The sequence below is a fragment of the Helicoverpa zea genome, chromosome 3, assembly GCF_022581195.2.
Source record: "Helicoverpa zea isolate HzStark_Cry1AcR chromosome 3, ilHelZeax1.1, whole genome shotgun sequence".
NCBI lineage: Eukaryota > Metazoa > Arthropoda > Insecta > Lepidoptera > Noctuidae > Helicoverpa > Helicoverpa zea.
Window position 1 is genome coordinate 2128295 of NC_061454.1, and position 22152 is coordinate 2150446.

General features: G+C 40.5%; 1 protein-coding gene across 1 annotated transcript; it reads right to left on the reverse strand.

The window, feature by feature from the left end:
- Window positions 1-934: 934 nt before the first annotated feature.
- LOC124646082 (maestro heat-like repeat-containing protein family member 1) lies at window positions 935-15651 on the reverse strand. Its single transcript, XM_047186120.1, has 12 exons — window positions 15494-15651; window positions 15236-15413; window positions 13741-13912; window positions 12141-12330; window positions 8551-11389; window positions 8020-8173; window positions 7406-7666; window positions 6351-6565; window positions 4364-4561; window positions 2273-2555; window positions 1666-1903; window positions 935-1236 (listed from the first exon to the last, which is right to left on the reverse strand). Exons 1-12 carry the CDS (start codon window positions 15522-15524, stop codon window positions 1049-1051), a joined length of 4947 nt encoding a protein of 1648 aa, XP_047042076.1. The 5' UTR covers window positions 15525-15651; the 3' UTR covers window positions 935-1048.
- Between the last annotated feature and the right edge of the window lie 6501 nt (window positions 15652-22152).

Genomic DNA, 22152 nt, shown 5'->3' on the forward strand with positions numbered 1-22152 from the left:
CGGTGCTGCCATTTGCATGACGGCCGTCTTAACGGTGTCAGATGGTTTGGTGAACGTTTTATTGAAAGCGGTGAAGCTTTTTTAATCTGTATTTGTGTTTTTTTTTCGGAACAACGTAAAAAATGAGTTCCAACTCTTGGAGCAGCGAGGACGATGAAATTTTATTAGATTTCGTTCGTAACCACGAAGCAATAAATAATATAAAAAGTAAAGATTATAGAAAAAGTCAACTAAAACAAAATTAGTGTCGTGAAATTTGAGAAATATTAAATAAAACAGGTTAGTAAGTATAATACAACTAACAAAAAGTTTATGACGGTGTGTTAAAACGGCCGTGGAACTTTCCACATGTCATCACCGTAAAGACGACCGTCTATTTGCGTCCGTAATAGTACGGTCGCTATATGACGGCACCGCTTTCCTAGGAAACCCAAGCTTAACGCTGTCCATACACGACGGTCTAAACATTTGACCAACGAATTAAATTATAGTGCTTATAATTGTACCTAAGAATTAGTTTACATTGAGACGAATATAATCTATCTATATAAATAAAAATGAATTGTTGTTCGTTAGTCTGATTAAAACTCGAGAACGGCTGGACCGATTGAGCTGATTTTGGTTTTAAAATGTTTTTAGAGGTCCAGGGAAGGTTTGAACGATACGAAGTTCGCGGGATCAGCTAGTTTATTTATAAATTTTCTGCAATCACATTAAACTGGAGAAAGGTTTTTTGGCCATTTTAAATAACCTGTCGTGTTACAGGGCACACGTATTGCCTCATTAAAAGATTTTATCACAACGTGCCTTCTATTTGAAAAATGACTGAGCACCACAAAAAAAATCTATTCAAGAATATTGTGTGTATTAATTTCATCAAACTGCTTCTATGCCGTCTCAATCTAAACCAACATCACAAAATAAAACACCAACATTGAAATTAAAACTTACACACAAAAATCGACTTTATCACCTTACATTAACGTTGGAATTCGAATAGGAATCTCCTCATCACATACCTTTCGACTTCTATTCTTACAACTCTCGGTCATCCCTCCATTGCCGTCACAAGGCAAATGTTTGCCAAAGCCATGGCGGAATTTTGCCGAACGAGGGGATTTGGGTCTTTAATGAGTTGTAGTAACCTGGTTCTGGCTGTCCGGGTGATGTCCGGGTCTAATTCGGTCTCGTCCGGGTTTTTCTCGCGGATGCGGTATAGTTCGGAGTAGAGGAGGCCTGTGAATGAAGGAGAGACAGAATGAATGTCTAAAGTTTGAAATTTTTTGGAAGTTATTAGTTGTAAAAAAGTAATATGAAAATAGATATAAAAGAAAAATGGTTAGTAGACTCCATTCTTTTATTTCACTAACATATTGACTGAACACAGAATATTTTATTTTAACTATTAAAACTGTCAGAATAAAAACTGGCAAATTGTAATAGCCACCATTTTTATTTTCCCTTGTTTGTGCATATTTTAGAATTTTCATAGTGCATATAATCAAATATCAAGTATTTTTCTAACGACAGAACAACTTTGCTTTGCACAAGAAACATGTACAAGTACAACACTTTTTAAAAGAAGAATTGCCATCGGCTCTCCAAGAAGAAGAAGCAAGAAGTATCATTCACAGCTCTATCAAGCTAAATATACTGATAACTTACCAAGCAACAAGGGTGGATGTGGTTTAATCTCCTCTCTAGCACAATGCAGATAGTTAACCGCAGTTTGCAAACACTTGACCACGCTGCCCGGGAGCTCGTCCGCTAACTGTCTCAGTAAGGCGGAGAGAAACTCGTCCAAATACAGACGGCCTTCGTCCAAAAGGTGAGTTTGGACGAAGTCGTTTGACTTCTTCACGTTGAATGTCTTGAAGACTTGTTTTAGAGTGAATTTGCTGGCCTGTAAAGATTGCATAAGTGTTTATTTTTTTTACAAATAGGTAGGTAAAGGGTGAAAGGTGGGCGTTTTGGACGCTGTCTTTTGTAAAAAAAAAATATTTTCAAAAAGTGCTGTTTTGCAGCCAAGTTTGAATAAATGGTTTTTGATTTTGGTTTTTAAATACTGACTTTACCCCAAAAGAGGATTTTGATGTCTATTTCGTTAATACATAAGTGTTTTGCCAAAATATATTGCCCAAAGACCCCTTGTTTTATGAGTATGAAACAATTTATCAATTCAAACAGGGATTTCTTCTTTACCTTCGTCATTTTCTTACCTCACCCCCAAAATCAGACCACCAAAAATATCGAAAAAAAAATCTCAACTTACTCTCACAACATTAGGGTTATTATCGCACAGATGCAACAATAAGCAAGGCAGAGAACTGACGCCTTGTTCCACCAACGCATCAGACTTCACCCTCCCCGCTACAATTCCGAACAGTCGGATAGAATGCTCCCTCAGTTGAGCACACTCCGTGTTCATGAACGGACGTATCTTCTGGGATATGGAGAGCAGTTCTCGCTCGTATTCTTTGTCGATTTTGTCTAGTTCTGTTAGAAGACGGCTTAGGCCTTGTATTGCGGCTAGAGGCACGTTATCTGTTGGTGCTCTGGAAAAAAATAATAATATTATAATACTAATGCTCCATGACGTGGATTTTAAACTTCAACATATGGCACCCTTAATTGTACTGAAGCTTTAGAATACATGCCTTGTTTACAGCTGGTAGTAGTAATGGTTCTGGTCCTGTTTGAAGGGAGAACTCCAGAGGCGTGGAGTAGGAGTGTTGTCGTCCTGTTCTTCAAAAAGGGAGACAAAACCCAGTTGAAGAACTATCGACCCATTTCCCTCCTAAGCCACGTCTATAAGCTGTTCTCAAGAGTGATCACGAACCGACTTGCGCGAAGACTCGACGAATTCCAACCACCGGAGCAGGCTGGGTTTCGGAGCGGATACGGCACCATAGACCACATCCACACAGTGCGGCAGATTATACAGAAGACCGAAGAGTATAATCAGCCCCTGTGTCTAGCATTTGTGGACTATGAGAAGGCCTTTGACTCGGTTGAAATCTGGTCTGTTCTGGAGTCCCTGCAGCGTTGTCAAGTAGATTGGCGATACATCCAAGTGATGAGATGTCTCTACGAAGCCGCTACAATGTCCGTCCAAGTACAAAATCAGCAAACAAGGCCCATACCGTTGCATCGAGGAGTGAGACAAGGGGATGTTATTTCCCCGAAACTGTTCACTAATGCAATGGAGGATATGTTCAAGACGCTGAACTGGAAAGGACGTGGCATCAACATCAATGGCGAACACATCTCTCACTTGCGATTTGCTGACGATATCGTCATCATGGCAGAAACGCTGCAGGACCTACAACAAATGCTGAACGACCTGGCTGAATCTTCTCTACGCATCGGCCTACGGATGAACTTGGACAAAACCAAGGTCATGTTCAATGAACATGTTCTACCGGAACCGATTGCGATACACGGTGCCGTTCTCGAAGTTGTTCGGAAATATGTATACCTCGGGCAGACATTGCAGTTAGGTAGAAACAACTTTGAGGACGAGGTGAATAGGAGAATTCAGTTGGGTTGGGCTGCATTTGGGAAGCTACGTCGAGTCCTAACATCGTCGATCCCACAGTGCCTAAAGACGAAAGTCTTCAATCAGTGCGTCCTACCTGTCATGACTTACGGAGCCGAAACGTGGACACTGACGGTACGGCTGGTCCACAAGTTTAAAGTCGCTCAGCGGGCTATGGAAAGGGCTATGCTTGGCATTTCTCTGAGGGATCGCATCAGAAATGAGGTAATCCGTCAGAGAACCAAGGTCATCGACATAGCCCACCGAATCAGCAAGCTGAAGTGGCAGTGGGCTGGCCATATTAGCCGAAGAACCGATAACCGTTGGGGTAAACGAGTTCTAGAGTGGAGACCACGCCTCGGCAAGCGTAGTGTAGGACGTCCTCAGGCACGGTGGAGTGATGACTTGCGCAAGACGGCTGGCAGGAGCTGGATGCGAGTAGCCGAAAATCGATCTCAGTGGCGTGCACTTGGAGAGGCCTATGTCCAGCAGTGGACTGCGATAGGCTGATGATGTATGTATGAGTAGTAATGGTTCAAAACCTTGTGTACTTTACGATACTACTACATAGAGACAAACTCGAGGCTCGTAGGTTTATGTTTTCTAACTAAAAAGATATATCAAAACTCTATCAAAAATCCAGTCGATGACAAGGGTGGCATTTAAAAAAATAAATCGAGAGTTCCTTCCTCCATCCCTCTGGTCCCTCCAGAAGTATAAAACATATATAAACTCAGGTTTATGTCCAATGTTAGACGAAATATACGTGATTTAAAATGGTCTTTAGAAATAGAAAGAATATATAAAAATAGTTTTGTAACTTACTGAGTCTTCTGCGCATCAACGCCCTGACTTAGCGCCGCCAAAGCCGCGGGCAGCGCTTGGTTCCGATGTTCCGGCTTCAGTTGCGCAATGTTCGCGGCGCCGCGCAGGCACGTCGCGCGAACTCGGTCGTGCTCGTCCTTCCAGCCCGTGTTTAGTGTCGCCAGCACTGTGTCTATTAGTACCGGGTTGTCGTTACATCTAGGGAAAGATGGAGCATTTAGAAGGGGAACTTAAACGGTTTTTTTAGATGGAAATACAGCTTTTAATTTAGATGTTCCGGCTTTAGTTGCGCAATGTTAGCGACGCCGCGGTTCAATATTGCTAGCACTGTCCCTATATGACACGGGTTGTTGTTATGTCTAGGGGAAAATAATGCATTTAAAATGAGGATATAAACAGTTTTTTTTTAAAGGAGATATAGATTCTAATTAAAATGTTCCGGCTTTAGCTGCGCAATGTTAGCGGCGCCGCGGAGACGAACCCGGTCGACGAATGTCGCGCGAACTCGGTGGTATTCTTTTCCCAGTATCGGCGTTAGGTCCAGCAGGGTGTCACTGCGACACTCACCTGTAGTTGAGCAGGTCGGCGAGCAGCGCTAGCGCCGCACAGCGCTGCGGCGGCAGCGGGCACGAGCGGGACAGTGCCCCGGCTAGTATCGGCGCTGGGTCCAGCAGGGTGTGACTGCGACACTCACACACACACTCACCTGTAGTTGAGCAGGTCGGCGAGCAGCGCTAGCGCCGCACAGCGCTGCGGCGGCAGCGGGCACGAGCGGGACAGTGCCCCGGCTAGTATCGGCGCTGGGTCCAGCAGGGTGTGACTGCGACACTCACACACACACTCACCTGTAGTTGAGCAGGTCGGCGAGCAGCGCTAGCGCCGCACAGCGCTGCGGCGGCAGCGGGCACGAGCGGGACAGTGCCCCGGCTAGTATCGGCGCTGGGTCCAGCAGGGTGTCACTGCGACACTCACCTGTAGTTGAGCAGGTCGGCGAGCAGCGCTAGCACCGCACAGCGCTGCGGCGGCAGCGGGCACGAGCGGGACAGTGCCCCGGCTAGTATCGGCGCTGGGTCCAGCAGGGTGTCACTGCTACACTCACCTGTAGTTGAGCAGGTCGGCGAGCAGCGCTAGCGCCGCACAGCGCTGCGGCGGCAGCGGGCACGAGCGGGACAGTGCCCCGGCTAGTATCGGCGCTGGGTCAGCAGGGTGTCACTGCGACACTCACCTGTAGTTGAGCAGGTCGGCGAGCAGCGCTAGCGCCGCACAGCGCTGCGGCGGCAGCGGGCACGAGCGGGACAGTGCCCCGGCTAGTATCGGCGCTGGGTCCAGCAGGGTGTCACTGCGACACTCACCTGTAGTTGAGCAGGTCGGCGAGCAGCGCTAGCGCCGCACAGCGCTGCGGCGGCAGCGGGCACGAGCGGGACAGTGCCCCGGCTAGTATCGGCGCTGGGTCCAGCAGGGTGTCACTGCGACACTCACCTGTAGTTGAGCAGGTCGGCGAGCAGCGCTAGCGCCGCACAGCGCTGCGGCGGCAGCGGGCACGAGCGGGACAGTGCCCCGGCTAGTATCGGCGCTGGGTCCAGCAGGGTGTCACTGCGACACTCACCTGTAGTTGAGCAGGTCGGCGAGCAGCGCTAGCGCCGCACAGCGCTGCGGCGGCAGCGGGCACGAGCGGGACAGTGCTCCGGCTAGTATCGGCGCTGGGTCCAGCAGGGTGTCACTGCGACACTCACCTGTAGTTGAGCAGGTCGGCGAGCAGCGCTAGCGCCGCACAGCGCTGCGGCGGCAGCGGGCACGAGCGGGACAGTGCTCCGGCTAGTATCGGCGCTGGGTCCAGCAGGGTGTCACTGCGACACTCACCTGTAGTTGAGCAGGTCGGCGAGCAGCGCTAGCGCCGCACAGCGCTGCGGCGGCAGCGGGCACGAGCGGGACAGTGCTCCGGCTAGTATCGGCGCTGGGTCCAGCAGGGTGTCACTGCGACACTCACCTGTAGTTGAGCAGGTCGGCGAGCAGCGCTAGCGCCGCACAGCGCTGCGGCGGCAGCGGGCAGCGCGCGTACGCGGCCACGCGCGACACCAGCCGCGACAAGTGCTGCGGGCACGAGCGGGACAGGGCCCCGGCTAGTATCGGCGCTAGGTCCAGTAATGTAGTGGACGAGTCGCTGTGCTCTATGCTTAGGCAGAGAGAGCAGGCTTCGCGGACCTACGTGATGGAAATATCATGTTATTCAAAAAGCCTGACTGAATAAACTATCCGATTGTGAAATATGAGACGACTCCCGGCCACCGTAGACGTGGGTGCGTCGGCAGGGAGTTTCGGTTGGCTCCTCGTCCCTCCGTCTCGTGGGGGACAACAGGCCCGTGTCGGTCGCGCGCGTTGTCGCGCTCAAAAAGAATCAAGAAACGCCAGTGGGGCTGACTCACTTTAAAGGCCGAAGCCTGCCAGTACTGCGAGATTGTTCGGAAAAGTTACCGCCGCCCTTGTACATGAAGGGCTCCAAAATACACAAAGGTGGCTTTTAGTGAGCTTCTACACACTTTTTGACCCATGTGGGTCATCTAAAAATATGGACGTCTTCAATCAATGAATAAAACGAAAAGCATAGCAACGAAAAGAATAGAAACATATAGTATGTATTGTTTGTAATATGTTTTACGAATACGTTTAAACGTGTTTAGGACGCAAATAATTTTGGCAAATATTTATAGATTATCAAAACTGAAATATAATCCCTGAAACCTTAAAAACTGCGCCTAAAAAAATTCCGAAAAATCCTACTAATATCCTACTATCCTACTAATATTATAAATGTGAAAGTTTGTGAGAATGTATGGAAGTATGTTTGTTATTCTTTCACGCAAAAACGGCTGGACCGATTTGGTTCAAATTTGGTATGTAGATAAGTGATACCCTGGATTAACACGTAGGCTACTTTTATCAACACACCACGCGGGTGAAGTCGCGAGCGGAAGCTAGTCTTAAATAAAATAGAAACTCGTTCAACAAATTCACATAATAACCAAAAACACTGAACATACATACCTTATGACAATCAGCCTGCTCCAAGAACGCGTTGAAAGTTTGCACCGTAATTTTCGCCGGGGACAACTTAATCGCATCCCTATTGGGTACGAAACCGAATCGTTCTTGATTCTTGTTCGTAGGGGGGGAGTAGGCAGGCGACTCCGCGTCGATATAGCAAGCGAGGGTGGTATATAACACGGAGAATAGATCGGAGAACTTGGCTATGCAGGTAGGTTTCATCGTTTCTTCTTGGAGCATCTCTCCGAAGGCACTTATAAGCTGAAAGTATAAGAAAAACATAAGGCCATGTGTAGCAGATAGGCAGAAGTGTACATAATTTTGGACTCTATTTACAAGTCTTAAGGTTCATTTTTATCTAAGCAAAACAGCTGATGGTGCTGCTAAAATACCAAGTTTTGATTCTTAGACTGTGATTAAAGCATTTAAATCATTTTTCCATTCCGCCAAAACATGTTGCAAGAGGCAATAAACCAATTAGGACTCTTATTACAATAGCTCTAAGTTTGATTTTCCTACATCATTTACAGTTAAGCGCTGGAGTTTTTTAAGCCTCTAAACAATAATAGGCTTTATTTCAACGACTCTAAGGTTCAATTTCCTACACAACTTACAGTTAAGGGCTGGAGAGCGGCAATATGATGCTCAGTGATGTGGTAAGGGTCTTCATAAAGCTCGACTGACGTCATCAGTCGCAAGAAGTTGTCTGTAATGGCTGCGGATAATCCTTCGTCACGAGCTAAGCTGCGCCAACAAGCTAATACACTCCTGAAAGGATGAATATTTTGTCAAATAACACACTTATACACTCAGGAGAATGGATGAGAAAACAAACTCACACGCCCATAGAAATGAACCATTTTTAAATCTAACAGCCTGAAAATTATACCCTTTGTTATTAATTTAACTAACGAACCTCATATTCATGTAAAAAATATATAAGTACTCCGACACACTATCACATACCTGCCTTTAAAATTAATAAACTTAGGATAGGTTGATTTTATTGGCACAAAATTTAATCTCTATTTTCTAAATCTATATCTATTAAATTAAAAGGCATATCGAGAAAAGTATCAACCGACCATTTTGGCAGACTTTCAAAGGAACCCTTCCAAATTTCAGAAGCTAATAAAATCACTTACTGTTTCAAAGGCAACTTCTGTGCCAACAGCACAGCAATAACAGCGTTCGAGTGATGACGTGTCAATGACGTCATCGGCTTCATCAGCCTCTGTCTGGCCTCCACTCCCACATCACCCATCGTAGCCAACATAACCTCCATTATCCGCTCAATGCTCTGGTACAAATCCTGACCCTTACTTGCAAAGTACGCATCAAGTATAGAACTGATCCCCACACTCCTAAACTCCTGGTCATCATAACCTTCCAACAAACTCTCTATAAACTGCATGTTATGATGATGGGGTATCTTCGGAGATATAGCCTCACAAAGCGCCGTGCAATAATCACTGATCATGTTCAGATCATTCGTAAGGATATTATTCTGAAGATGTCCCAAATTCGTCATGCATTCATCATCAGGTCCTATCGTATGACCTTCGTATAGGTCCTGGATTTGAATGATCACTTTTATGCAGTCTATAGTAGTCAGTCTTACTGGAAAGTTAGTGTCGGCTACCCCAGGAATTATAAGCCCTAATAAGTACCCCATTTGGCCGAACTTGCTAGGGGTCTCATAATTTAGCTTCACGTTTTTGATGTAGGTATCGAATATGACTTGGAGAATCATGATCGATGCTGTTCGGATCTCATCGTTTTCATGTCGGATCCATTCGATTAAGAGTCCGATTAAATCATCGATTGTGCTGAGACATGTGGATTGTATGACCAGTTCTTTAATCAATTGGTGTAAAAGTGTAAGGCTATCGTTTAGAGTTTTGGCTAAATTATCATTCTTGTCACCGTTTCCTTCGATCTCATATTTTCTTTTGAACGAAGATAATTCGCCAAAGATACTGTTGAATAGCACCCTCAGTATTGTGTTTCTTTCTTCTGGTAATATTCCTTTTTGCAGTTTCGTGAGCGCTTTCGAAGCTTTCACAATGATCGGGTATAGTTCAACGTTACGTTTGTTCAAGTTGGAGTTATATATTTGTTCCAGGACTGCGTTAAGCAACTGCCAGCGATTCCTCAGTACCACGTTATGGTGAGCAGCTGGGTGTAAAGCCTTGCTTATTTCATATAGAGTGGTCACACTGGCTTTGCAAAGGTCGAAAGGAGGGTTAGACTTGAGGATCTCAAATAGTATAGAAGTGACATTATCCCCTAACCTCGCCAAAACGTGGACATCTAAACAATCGACTGCCACTTTCCCGTAACAAGTTATAACTGCATACCGAACTACACCCAACTCAGCCTCAGTTTTAGACTGTCTCGAAGATAAGAAATTCAGTATTTTGCTCCCTCTTTTAGACTCGTTTTCCTTATAAATCGCGTCCAACTCATTCAGAATAAATTCTCCGTGTTGCCTCGAAGCGATGCCTACAGCTTTGCTGACATAATCACTGCTTTCCATTGGGATAGACTTTAAAGCTAGCAGTATTATTTTGAGGATCTTTTCAACGACTGCAGCATTAGACATGTGACAGGACAATACTGCTAAATACTGTAAGGAAACCCCTTTGATCATGGGCGACTGTTTTTTGGAAAGAATCTGCTGTGAGATCAATGTAGCTATAAATTCTACCCATTTGTTGCTATTTACTTGTTCTACGGCAGACACTAACAAGTCTAGCAACATACTATGCCATTGTTCTTTGGATTCGCTTGTATCAACAAACTTAAGCAGCCTCTGAATCTCAATGGTCCAAGAATTTTTCAAATTCTTATGGACATCACCTGAATACTCTTCTAAGAAGACCAATATACTCTTATTTCTCTCCACCTGATCAGGTTCTACGACATGAGTTAAGCACCGAACAAATACAAGATCGGGAGAACATTTCATTTCAATTTCTTTTTCTGATTGGTCATCAGCGATGACGTCAGAATTATTCTGCAGGAGCGAAGTAAGACAATGGCAGACAGTCGCCATAGAAGCTGTGAACTCTTCGCCCGTTAAGGCTATAAGCAGCAAGTTACGTAACTGGGACCTGACACTGGTAACCGTATTACACATGAGGATTAAAGAACTTTTGCACGTATCATGTAAATCCAAGACATCATTTTTGGAAACATTTGCCGGAGCTTCGTAGCCACAATGTTTTATTATGAACTCCACCATTGTGAAGTCTTCAGGAGTCGTTATACAGTTTCGGTAGACAAGTCCTACTATCGCTTTGACTAATAACTTCTTCATTTTCACTCCTTGCTCCATTGCCGTCATGACTTTGAGTAAAACTATAAACTTTGCCGCGTAATTTTCCACAAAGACTTGAGAAGACGTGGTTAAGTGCGTAAGAATGATCACAGCCTTCATTCTATCCTTCTCCTGGTTATTCTTACACTGATGGAGTAAACTCTCGATAGTCTGTTCAGGGAATTGACCAGCCATATGGTCGAAACACCTAAGCACCTCAAAATGGTTCTTTACCGTGTGAGGCTGATCATAGTCAGGTTCTAGAACCACTAGATTAAATAGCACATGGTTTATAGAATTTATTGTGCTGTCGTTCAAACTCAATTTTGGATTCAATGGCGATGGAGACAGTAAGTACGATATACATTGGCTTATGTAGTAGAAATTGATTGCTGGTTTCCGATACAAAGACAGCAATGAAAGCACAAATTTATTCACGGTCTCATTGAACTGCCTTTCGGATATCAATCTCGTAATAGGCCCTAGAGCTTCAAGTACTGATTCGGAAACTTTAGGTTCGTAGGACGCAAGCCATTGGTTATATAGTACGTCGAATATAATAGTGAATTCTGTCACGAAATTATCTTTGATAGATGTAATGTTGTCGTTTTCTACGTTGTCGCCTATCTGTTCTGAGACTGCGACTGCGAAGTGGCCGAAAGCTGGAAAGAAAATAAAAATACATTGAGTACCATCTTTAAATAATTTTATACAAATGCGAAAGCGCGTTTCGTTCGTCGCGTTTTCATCTGAAATAGCTGAAACCATTGAGACGTAACTTGGCACGGAAATAGGTGATACTTTGAGAAGGTTACTTTTATCCGGATTCAAGAAGTTTCCTTCGGAACGTGGGTGAATCCGCGGGAAACAGATAGTTTAAATATAATATAATAATACACAAGTAACAATACGCATGAGCACTCATATGTAATTAAAACCAGATATGGACAAACAACAACCTTGCAGTTTATGGTAGATAAAATAATGTACTTGTTCAGATACTAAAATAGCATCTGTTATGTGTAATAATTTGTATAACTTTTTAAGCAATAATCAACCTTTATTTTTAGGTATTAAGGATCATTTTCCCTTTTAACTTATTTCGTTTCCAACGGTTGGGGCACATATTTTTGGGAAAGCAGCGAGTTCGCAATTATTCTATATTTCTACTTGGATACTTAATCAAAATAATTTATGATCTTCCATCATTGAGAAGATTTATTACTTTGTTTCTCTGCTTGTTTATAAGGGCACAACATTCAAACAAACACCACCGAAACTGCAGAACAGATTTAAAAAATTCTTACACTGTTGAAAACCTACTCTATCCCTAGATCACCCCTGCAGGTATTTTCTCCTAGCACGAGCAGAAACCGCAAAAAATAAACAACGAATAGAAAAAAAACATCTCACCATAAGCAAACGCCTGCTTCAATCCGTCAGCCTTAACCAAAGACAGTAGAGGCAGCATTTTGCTAAGAATCTCCTTGATATGAGGAACTACTCCATGGGTGTTGACAGCAGCTAACGTGCCAAGAGTATGAGCTATTGTGTAGTGGGGCACTGACGCTGGAGATAGCTGGTTGATTAGGGAGCGCAGGACCTGGGAGAGAAGGAGAATCATCATTATTTACTGAGAGTCAGCCAGTCTTACTGGATGCAGCTGGGTACCCGTCAGGATTGTATAGTATGGTAGGTCAGCAGAAACAACAGCGCTGAAAACCAGCGCTGTTGTTTCGTGCCTGCGTGTGCGAGACACAGCATTTATGCTGAGCGCTGCCCCTTTTCACGCATGAGTGACACAACTGCAGCGCTTGTCTTTTTGTTTCACTGTTTGTTTTGTCTCTAGATTTATTTGTTTGTATTTGTGTGTTTGTTTCTTGCGTCATTTGTGTGTAAAATAAATGTTTTTTTCTTTCTTTCCGTGTTTTACATGGGGAAACTGCCTATGTAACCTCCTCAACCCAGTTTTATTTAAAGCCCCGGTTTTTGGCGTACCGGAATATTCCTTAAAATCAGTTTTAGGTATTGACTGGAGTGTGGGCCAAATGCGCATTCTTAAGCTCAGAATTTACTTAGTTGCGGTATGTCATCGAGAAACGAAAAACTTCATACATAAAAAAATGACTATGTATTCTAAAATTATGAATGAATTATGAAAATATGTGAATTTTTCCGATTTGAATTTAAAGAGTGTCGAAGTTATCTTTTATATTGTAAAGAAATAGTTGAACATAAAAAATGTACCCATTCTATTTTCATTTTATTTTCCTAGCCTGCTAAATAACACATACATACTACAATCTACATCACGTACACCTTTCAACAGCCGAGTGCAGGAAATGGCGGCACTTACCGCCAATTTAGACGGCTGCTCTTAAACCGGACAGATTACTGTTGCAACTAGCCTAGAGACGGGGTTAGCATTGACACCACTTTGTACTAGGTGAGACGAAATTATATTAGCTAACGAGTTGCAATAACGAATCTATCTGTTTTTTTTTTGGATTAGAGATTGAAAGACATTAACTTCATTTAAATTATGTCAGAATGGATCAGTTATTGTTATTCGCAAATCAAACTTGAATTTATTTGCTAGTTACCGCGTAGATAAAAATTGTGTCCTTTCTTAGGCTCTAGACCATTCTTGAATTTAACGAGCTGTTTGTGTAACCGGGTAAAAATTGGCCTATGTTCTTTACCAGACTCTAGACTAGTCGTATATTTGCCACATTTAAAACGCTTCAATAGTTTTGGCATGAAAGCACGGCAGAGATACTTTTCCATTTACAATATGTGTAAGGATCTACATAATATTGTGCATCTGCTCACTTCTGTGTGACTCAGTAGTTACTATATCTAGTTTGCATGGCAACAAGTTATATAACACATCTATCGCGACTACGGTAAATTTACGACAGAGTAAGTAGAATAAGCATGTTAGCTGGCTGCTTTCCAACCAATTTCGAAAATACTGTTAAACAGATATTACTTAAATAATAATTGAACATACCAAATCCAAATGCTCATGTCCCACAGCAACCAACACCGCAGAACTGCCCATCTGTACAACTGGCTCGTAGGTAACATTCTCCATCATGGCTCGCAACATAGCCGTCACTAGGTTGGCAGCCGTGGTAGGCTCCAACCTCTTTACTTGGTTCACGCATGTTTGTTCTAGGACCCTGGAAAGGAAAGAGTGTTCTTTGAGAGATAGAGTAAGGAGATATTTGGTGTAGACGGTAGAGAAAATTTCAGGATTTGCTTCGTTACATACAAGAACTACTCCGAACATCATCTGCAAAGCCCTTTCCCAACTATGTTATGTCCCAACTATGGGTTCTGTTTCCAGTCTAACTGGATACATCTGAGTACCAATGTTTTACAAGGAGCGACTGCCTATCTGACCTCTCCAAAACAGTTGCCTCCCTAGGTGTGACTGGTTGTCAGACTTACTGGGTTATCACTACCATTAACAACTGCCAAAGATGTTCAAATGACAGCCGGGACCTGCAGTTTGTAGTGCCATTCGAAACACGGAAACTACACAGAATACTTGGATACAAGTAGACTATAGCAGATCAATGGATATGCAACATTGATAAGAATTAAATATTTTTTTAAACTGGTTCAGTAATCCTCAGATTAGCATGTTCTTCCGATATATAATATAAAAATACATAATGATAATGAATTAAGCTTATGATACAAATTACTAAGTCTGCTATTAATATTTCACAGATAATTAAGGATAAAGGCCTCATAAAATATTAATCATTTTTGATAACAATATTTATGTTTTCAATAACAATATTCGGCTAGTAGTTTCCTACATCAAAATTTTAAGAAAATATTTCTACTTAGGGCGATTCAATATACTCTGTAATATTTAAATTTATTCTTGCTCTTGAATAAATTAAGAACTTGTAAGTCCAGGAAGATCATTTGTAATAATATTAATATTAACCTGATTTTTAAATAGGTATGAGATGATATTAGCACAGTTTTGCAAGTTTTATTCAACAAAAGACAGGTATTTAAATTAATTGGTTTTCCATAGTAACAATGATTGCTCAATGATTTTGTCATTTTCTAAGTTCCAAGTTTTTAAAGCATGGCAACTATTGTACTTAAGTGTAAGAGGTCAAAATTACATATCTCTCTATGGATCATTACCATAGGACAAAAAAACTATTCAGTAACTTTACCCCTTCAATTATAGAATAGTTGCTTTATGCTTAACAGTAACAATTAACATCCAACAAGGAGTTAGGTTACAAAATTAGTCATGCATGAGTGTTAAAGATATGGGGGTAATCATATATGTACCATAGTGAGGTATGAAAGTGTATGTATGATACCTACACAGAACAAAGGTGACTAATGTAGGTAGGTAGGAATTATTATAAGTGTATTGATCCGTAGTAATTATTTATGAAATAAACACATAAATCAGCCACATTATCGGCTTAAGACATATTTATAACAATAAACAATAAATTACTCACTTGACAATATTACCAAGCTGCGTAGTGTTTACTTTCACAGTATTCTTGTAGAATTCGCAAAATATTTCTATCACCTCGTTAGGGTACGCATTGGCTATTTTAGTCAATGATTTTATTACAACATTGTTTACTGAGTTCTCGTTATCACCGACAGAGTTAATTAACACTGTCACTGTATCTGTAACAGAAAAAATAAGTTATTTTTTTGTTATACACCTCGAAGCCGTATAAGTAAACAATGGGAATTGTTCTAAATACCTTTCAGAGATTCGGATTTCGACGAAGACATCTTATCTCAATCACATATCCTTGACCTTCTAAATGGATAATTAGAAATTCTGTCTTTTTCCCCGTTTTTATTCAACGACAATTTGCAGAAATATTAACGAAAACATGACACAGCTGTGCGCTCAATACGTCATAATGACATTTCACGTTCAGTGTTGTAAGACTGCTTTATCCAATACTACCAAAAGTATTGATTTTTGAGCTTATGAAATTCGGTAAATTAATTACACTTTATAAAAAAAAAATTAAATGACCTTAAAAGAGAAGATTTTTTAAGATTATGTACATTTCAAACTACAGTCAAACAGTGGACACAGAAACAGCACAAGAAAACTTAAAATTAAATGATAAAATATGTTCTTTGTTGAAAATAATACGATAACAAATTACGACGTATACAATAAATAAATGATTCGTGAAATAATTATAAAAATTAATCATTAATACCAACAACTTAAAATCTACTAAGAAAGTTAATTGTCTATGCTTTAATTGAATAATGTAAAGGTCCGTCTACACAAGGTAAGAAATAAATAGGACCAACTGATAAGTATGTAAATCTCAAAATATTTTTTTAAAATTTATGATGTATAGTTTAAAATCTGTGCTCATATTAAATATTGTCTTAGTCTCTGATATCTTAATATTTCACACTATAAAATGGAAAAGCTTTTCGAATAATAAATAAAAATATCAAAGGTATTTTCAACTCAGTTTTATTATGAAATCTCTTTTAGATTCAGTTTTGGTTTTACTTTAATTAAGAATAATATTTAAACCGGGCACTGCCATTGACTTATAATATAGGCACTGACAAAGAGTATAATAATAATTAGGGCCCTGCAATAATGAAAATTCCTCTTTACTTTTTGACATTTAAATACAATGTTGCCAAGCTAAATTAAAAATAATATGAAAACAAAGACATTACGAATTATCGCCAAATCCAACTATATTATTCAGAGGCGGTATTAGGTATAATATAAGATTACAAGGAGTATCTGGATCATAGTTGTTTTCGTCTTGACAGTACTAAGGTATGAAAATTTTCCATAACGGAATTTAAGTAAGTTACCTACTCTAGACCGTTGTAAATAGAAAAATATTTTTAAGATTAGCAAATCAAACCTGAACATTAAATAAACCTGTTATGTGCCGCTATACTACCAATCTTCAATAGGCTAGATGTTTCACAACAAATAAATAACGTCTAAACAAAAGCCAATCATGATAAATAGGCAGTTTATATCCGACTGAAACGTGCAGTTCTATCTGCTTGTAACACGGCTATATAGTCTATGCTCTTCCTGTTCGACGGTCCGTCCGACGGGCGTGCGACGACAAGAGAATCGCGTTCTCAACTTCTCGCAAATCGTGGATATCGCAGTCGTGCGATCTCATTCTACGAACGGGATTTATTCCCACTGAACGAAAATTAAACTCGTAACACACCATTTTCAACACAATCGTGTATTACCGCATAAAAACGAAAACGACTTTCACCGGATACATCGATAATTTGATTAACGAAAGCAAGGGGGGCTCGCAAATTATCCCACATATCATTGAATTTATATGACAATGTATCCGTGCGTTTGTTCAGTTACCGATATATCTGTGTGATGTACTGTGTTGTTCGTTTAAGTGACAAAGCAAAAGCGTTGGCTCCCATTCGAGACTATTATCCTATTCGTGATTACGTTGGGCCGGGAACTGGCCACTTGGTTTAGTCGCCGCGGGGACTCCAAAGCGGTAAATACGGAGGCGCAGATCCTGCTTCGCATCATTTATCGTCAGGATTGCGGTGAGTACGGTGCCGACGCGGTGCGGTCACCTTTTCATACAATTATTGCGAGTAGACATCGAGGCGAGTTTTGAATTTTCGTACTTGGCATCTGACATTGAAGGCAGCCCGATCAGGTGCCCGTAAGTCTTAAAATAGCTATAAAATGTCAAGTCTGGCCTGGCACCGTAGCAATCAGCTGATCTGTAGCGTTTTAATTATAACGAATTAGGTAACTAATAGTTTGTTGAGAATCGCTAAGATGTCGTTATCGCCGCGTGCATAATCGCTTGATTATTATATTGTTGATAGTCTTATCTTGGAGATAAAGTGTTACATTACATAGATTGGCAGTCTTGACACATTTCCAGTGATTTGAACTTTGTCCTTTTTCAGATTTAAAAATGGTGCAGCAAGATTTGACTTAGGCAAGTCAGACTAATTGTTTAAGTGGTAGTCGGGAATGGCTCGGGGCGGCTCACGGGTGTGAGCTCCGAGAGAGCTAGGGACACGGGCCAGTCAAGTGTAGTGTTGTGCTGTGTCTAGTCATAGTGTGTGTGTGAGTGACGGTGGAGCCGGGATGCCCTCCGTGATGTTGTCGGCAGTGCTTGAAGAGGAGCCCGATTTGTACGAGGCGTTCCCACCTCATGTAGACCCCACCGGCATTACTATCCTGACTGATAGTCCTCCAGGTGAGTTATTGCTATTTAATTTCACCATACAAATTATATATTCAACTGTTAAGCATTCTGCATTAATACTTTTTAAATAAATAGTCTCCTTTTGGCTTATCACGCTTGTTATTATCCATGAACAAATATTCTTATGAGATCTATGAATAAGAACATCTTATATAATTTGTATGAAGGTCACAATTACAGTTGTTATCATAGTTTTTAATTGAAAATGATTACTTGATTAATTCAGTTTAATGTTGTTTGTTTAATTTAATTGGAGAAAAAAGTCTTGTACTATCATTACTACTATAGAATTGTAATAATCAGATGTTTGTAATTACCTAGTATCTTTATCAATTGATATGATTCTTACTGAATATCACTGATTAATTGAAAGTGTGGAATTTTACAATTTGATTAATGTAAAAACAGTCATATGACTGGCTAGTAAAGTAATATTACAAATAATTTAATCTCCATTATGCACAAAATACCTCTTGTTGTGCAATGATAAGGAAAATTACTGGAGGATTTTGAGTTCTAAAACCATTACAAATAGTGCTAATGATTATTTCTTAAAAAAACATAACAGCAATAATTAGAACCAATCAATGCTATATTATTTATGCCTATTCCAAGTCCTTTTTGCACAACAATGTTAATTTATGATACATGAAATATTGTCTATGTGTTACAGTAATAAATCCTTTGTGGTCATAATCTACTTTATGATTGTTTATCAAAGACCAGACTAACTTTTAATAATGAATGGGCATTGAATAAAATTGCGTTCTATTTTCGAATTGAACTGTAATTTTATTGTTTTCTCTGAGTCATGGTGTATCGTTTTTTTTTTTTCATTTTACAAATGAGTCAGCTTACCAAAATAGTATACACCTTGACTTTTGGATGTTACTTCTCGTAAATAAGATAGTTCCGTTGTTTCGGGCAATAGCTCCGGCGTCCCGGCGCATTCCGGGAACGATTTTAACCGACGTTTTCACGGGAATCCTACAGGCCAGCCGACGGCGTTTTTAAGAAAACTCACTTTAAAATATCATTCATTTTAATAAACCTTGGACAATTGTATTGTCCTTATACACCCACACGAGAAGCTCTTCCGTTTTTAAAACGAAGTAAATGGTGCTGATGTGACCATGTAGTTGTCCTATTATAGAGATCCAAAAGCGGCCATACGGAACAACGAATCCTATGAAAACCAAGCAACAATATTAAAACAAAAGAAACAACAGCTCGGACATTGCCCGACGGCAATTTTGTTTGCGAAAAAAAATCCACAATAAACGATTGCTTTACAGAAAAAAATCTATCAAACATGAATGATGGCCTAGAAAATTCACCGTAGCTCTGAAATCAGGCAATAGATCAGCAAAACTCCTCACGTCCGTGTTTTTACAACCACCACATATTGTTGCGTGATAAACCATTATAATTTCAATTGCTATTAATTATGTGCTTAAAGAAATTTCCAAGGAATAGAAACTGGTGCGTAAAAGGCAAATTAACTCATTGAAGTAAAAGAAACGAAGTTTTTGTTGCTCCGGTTAGTTAACGTGTACGACGGACAAAAAAGTTTTTAGGATCCAAAGAGAGTCGCTGCTTAATCAAAAAAGATGTAAGCACTATGTCGTTGGAAAGCTCTAGTGATTAAAAGATTGGGAGTTTGGGACGTATAAGGTGTCCATCTGTTTCCAAACCGTACCTTTGTACTAAAATCTAGTAACTAATAATAGCACCCTGTTACGCCTGTAGTCTTTATTCAAATGAAGTCAGAATATGAAGAACCGCAGCAATTTATTTAAACGTGTTGAATGACATCGGCCCAATAGATCTGATAAAGATCACGCAACTTGGATACTTCAAACTCTTGTCCTAGATAAACCAATAAAGCGTCGGTCTGCAAACTTTAAGACAGCAAAGAATTTGATTACATTGTTGTCCGAAGCTAAAAGCCAACCCATAGTTTGCCAAATTCTAAAGAAGTCAAGAGCCCTTTATGGTCATTCATGAAGATGCTACGTGAATAGAATTTTACGCTCAGCATGAAAGATACCCCGTTTTGGGGAGCACTTACTCGGGTTTCAAAGTGTAGTAAAGGATAGTTGTTACCACATAATGAGACTCTTGGGTCCCTTTAAATAGTCTATTTAGATAGCGGTTTGTAACTCGAGTTTATTACAGGCTGGGTCCATTCGAATCACAAATCTTTCCGCTTCCGTATCGATCACTCATGTTCTTTTGAATGAGATAACATAATCGATAGGTAGTGACAGGTTACTTCGTTGCCAACCAGACATTTATCAGGGATCGATTATAATTACTGGCGTACTTGCAGGATGAAAGCGAATGATAAAACTCATTTGAACGATTACATCCAAGTTGATTAGCGAATGGCAATTACATTAGCAATCTGCCGATATCCCTTCATTATGTCTAACTACGAATTGAAGCTGGGAAAGTGAAATGAGAACTGGTGTTCAACATTCGTATCACGATCTATTTCGCAAATGGTTCTTAAATGGGAAACTGCATGAGCGAGTTAAAATACTCGTAGATACCAAATGGATAAAATACAGCAGTACTTGCAGATCTGAGCTGATCCCTTTCTTTGTTTCTAGATGGATTTGAAAATAATGTAAGCAATTGAAATTCCTGCCGAAGAACCACGAAGGGTTTTACACTGAAAACCAACGAACCTGTTCGATCCGCTTCCATATCTAGTCCTTTCGCCATTGACGATGTTCATTGACTTCATGTTTCTGGCCAACCGTCGAGTTTCCCTGAATGAGTGTAATGCTCGGATCATTGTTTGTGAAACAGACGCTTGTTGTGCATTGCGTTGTCTAAACACTCTTAACGTGACAATAGTGACTTAACATTAGCGAAGTAAGTTCATGTTAGCAACTCTGTTCTATGTATTGTCGACGTTTATTTGTGGGCGTGTTGAGGTAGGGTAAGGATTTGCTGTGGCTTGTGAACTGAATTTTTGAAGCCTGAGTTTAACAAGCGGCTGTGCTTATAAAGGAAGATATCTATGGGTTAGTAGATAAAATTCTGAATTTATCATTGTTGTAAAATAAGTTGACATAGCACGCATTTTCGTGAGCGATATTCCTAGCCTAAGTGTGAGAATACTTACTTGAGCAGGCTATACTCTGGTTTATCAAAAGCGATTGTACCTGGATCCTTATATTCATGTTAGCAGAATTATGTTTATCACCAAAAACCGGATATCTACCCGTGCACCTGATAAGGAAGAGCGTTTGCACCAAACTCAGTTTAAAATTTAAAAAATCCCTAGCATATATTCTAATAATGATTTATTATGAAATATAGTACTGATACTGACTCAGTACTGAGTAAGTGACACGTTAGTAATTGAAATTGTAATAGTTGGAATTTGGAATAACTGAAGGGATGTGCCATCGATAACGACAAACAGAATTAGAACATCGAGGTTTCTCAAATGGAAAAGTTGAAAATAACCCATTTTCCCAGAACTTTTCTATCACAGGTGCTCTCCGTCTGCAAAGTTTAAGACGACAGATGGGAACATTTCGTCTGAAAGACTTTCACAATATATTTTAAGGTTCAAAGTTACTTGAGAGAGTTTGCTGATAATGTCTATCATAATATTGACGACATTTTCTTCGTGGGATAAAGTTGTCATTTTAAGGTCTGTTTACAGCCTATAAAGGAGAGAATGGCCAGTATATTATGGCAATAATATCCAAAATGGTCGCGCCTCTTTATTCGTGTTTGCTATCTCATTTTATTACGGTGATTTTAATGTAGGACAATGTTTCGAAGTATCCTTATCATTTTTTTAAACTTCGTGAATGAAAACTTTGTAAATATTTTTTACCAGATAGGTCTGATTAAATCCAGTTTCCTGGATAGCTGTTGATTATTAATTTGGAGCAACTGGCTAATCATGTTCTCGTGTATTGGCAACTAACGCACTCTTAGTAAAATCAATTTGATATCGAATGTTATGTCAATATTTTTGTGAACGTTATTAATTTGTTCTGCCACCGAAACTTCCGTATCTTTTAGGTGGAATATTACTCATACTTTGGTTCTTTTAAGCAAAACTTTATAGACAAGTAAATTGGTGATTGGAAAGTGCTAAGTGACTTTGCCTTATT

Coding starts and splice junctions, on each gene's coding strand:
- LOC124646082 (XM_047186120.1), bottom strand. CDS start 15,524: ATGTCTTCGTCGAAATCCGAATCTCTGAAAG. Junction 8,174..8,550: donor CAGAAGTTGCCTTTGAAACA/GTAAGTGATTTT, acceptor TCATCCTTTCAG/GAGTGTATTAGCTTGTTGGC. Junction 1,237..1,665: donor ACATCCACCCTTGTTGCTTG/GTAAGTTATCAG, acceptor CTTCATTCACAG/GCCTCCTCTACTCCGAACTA.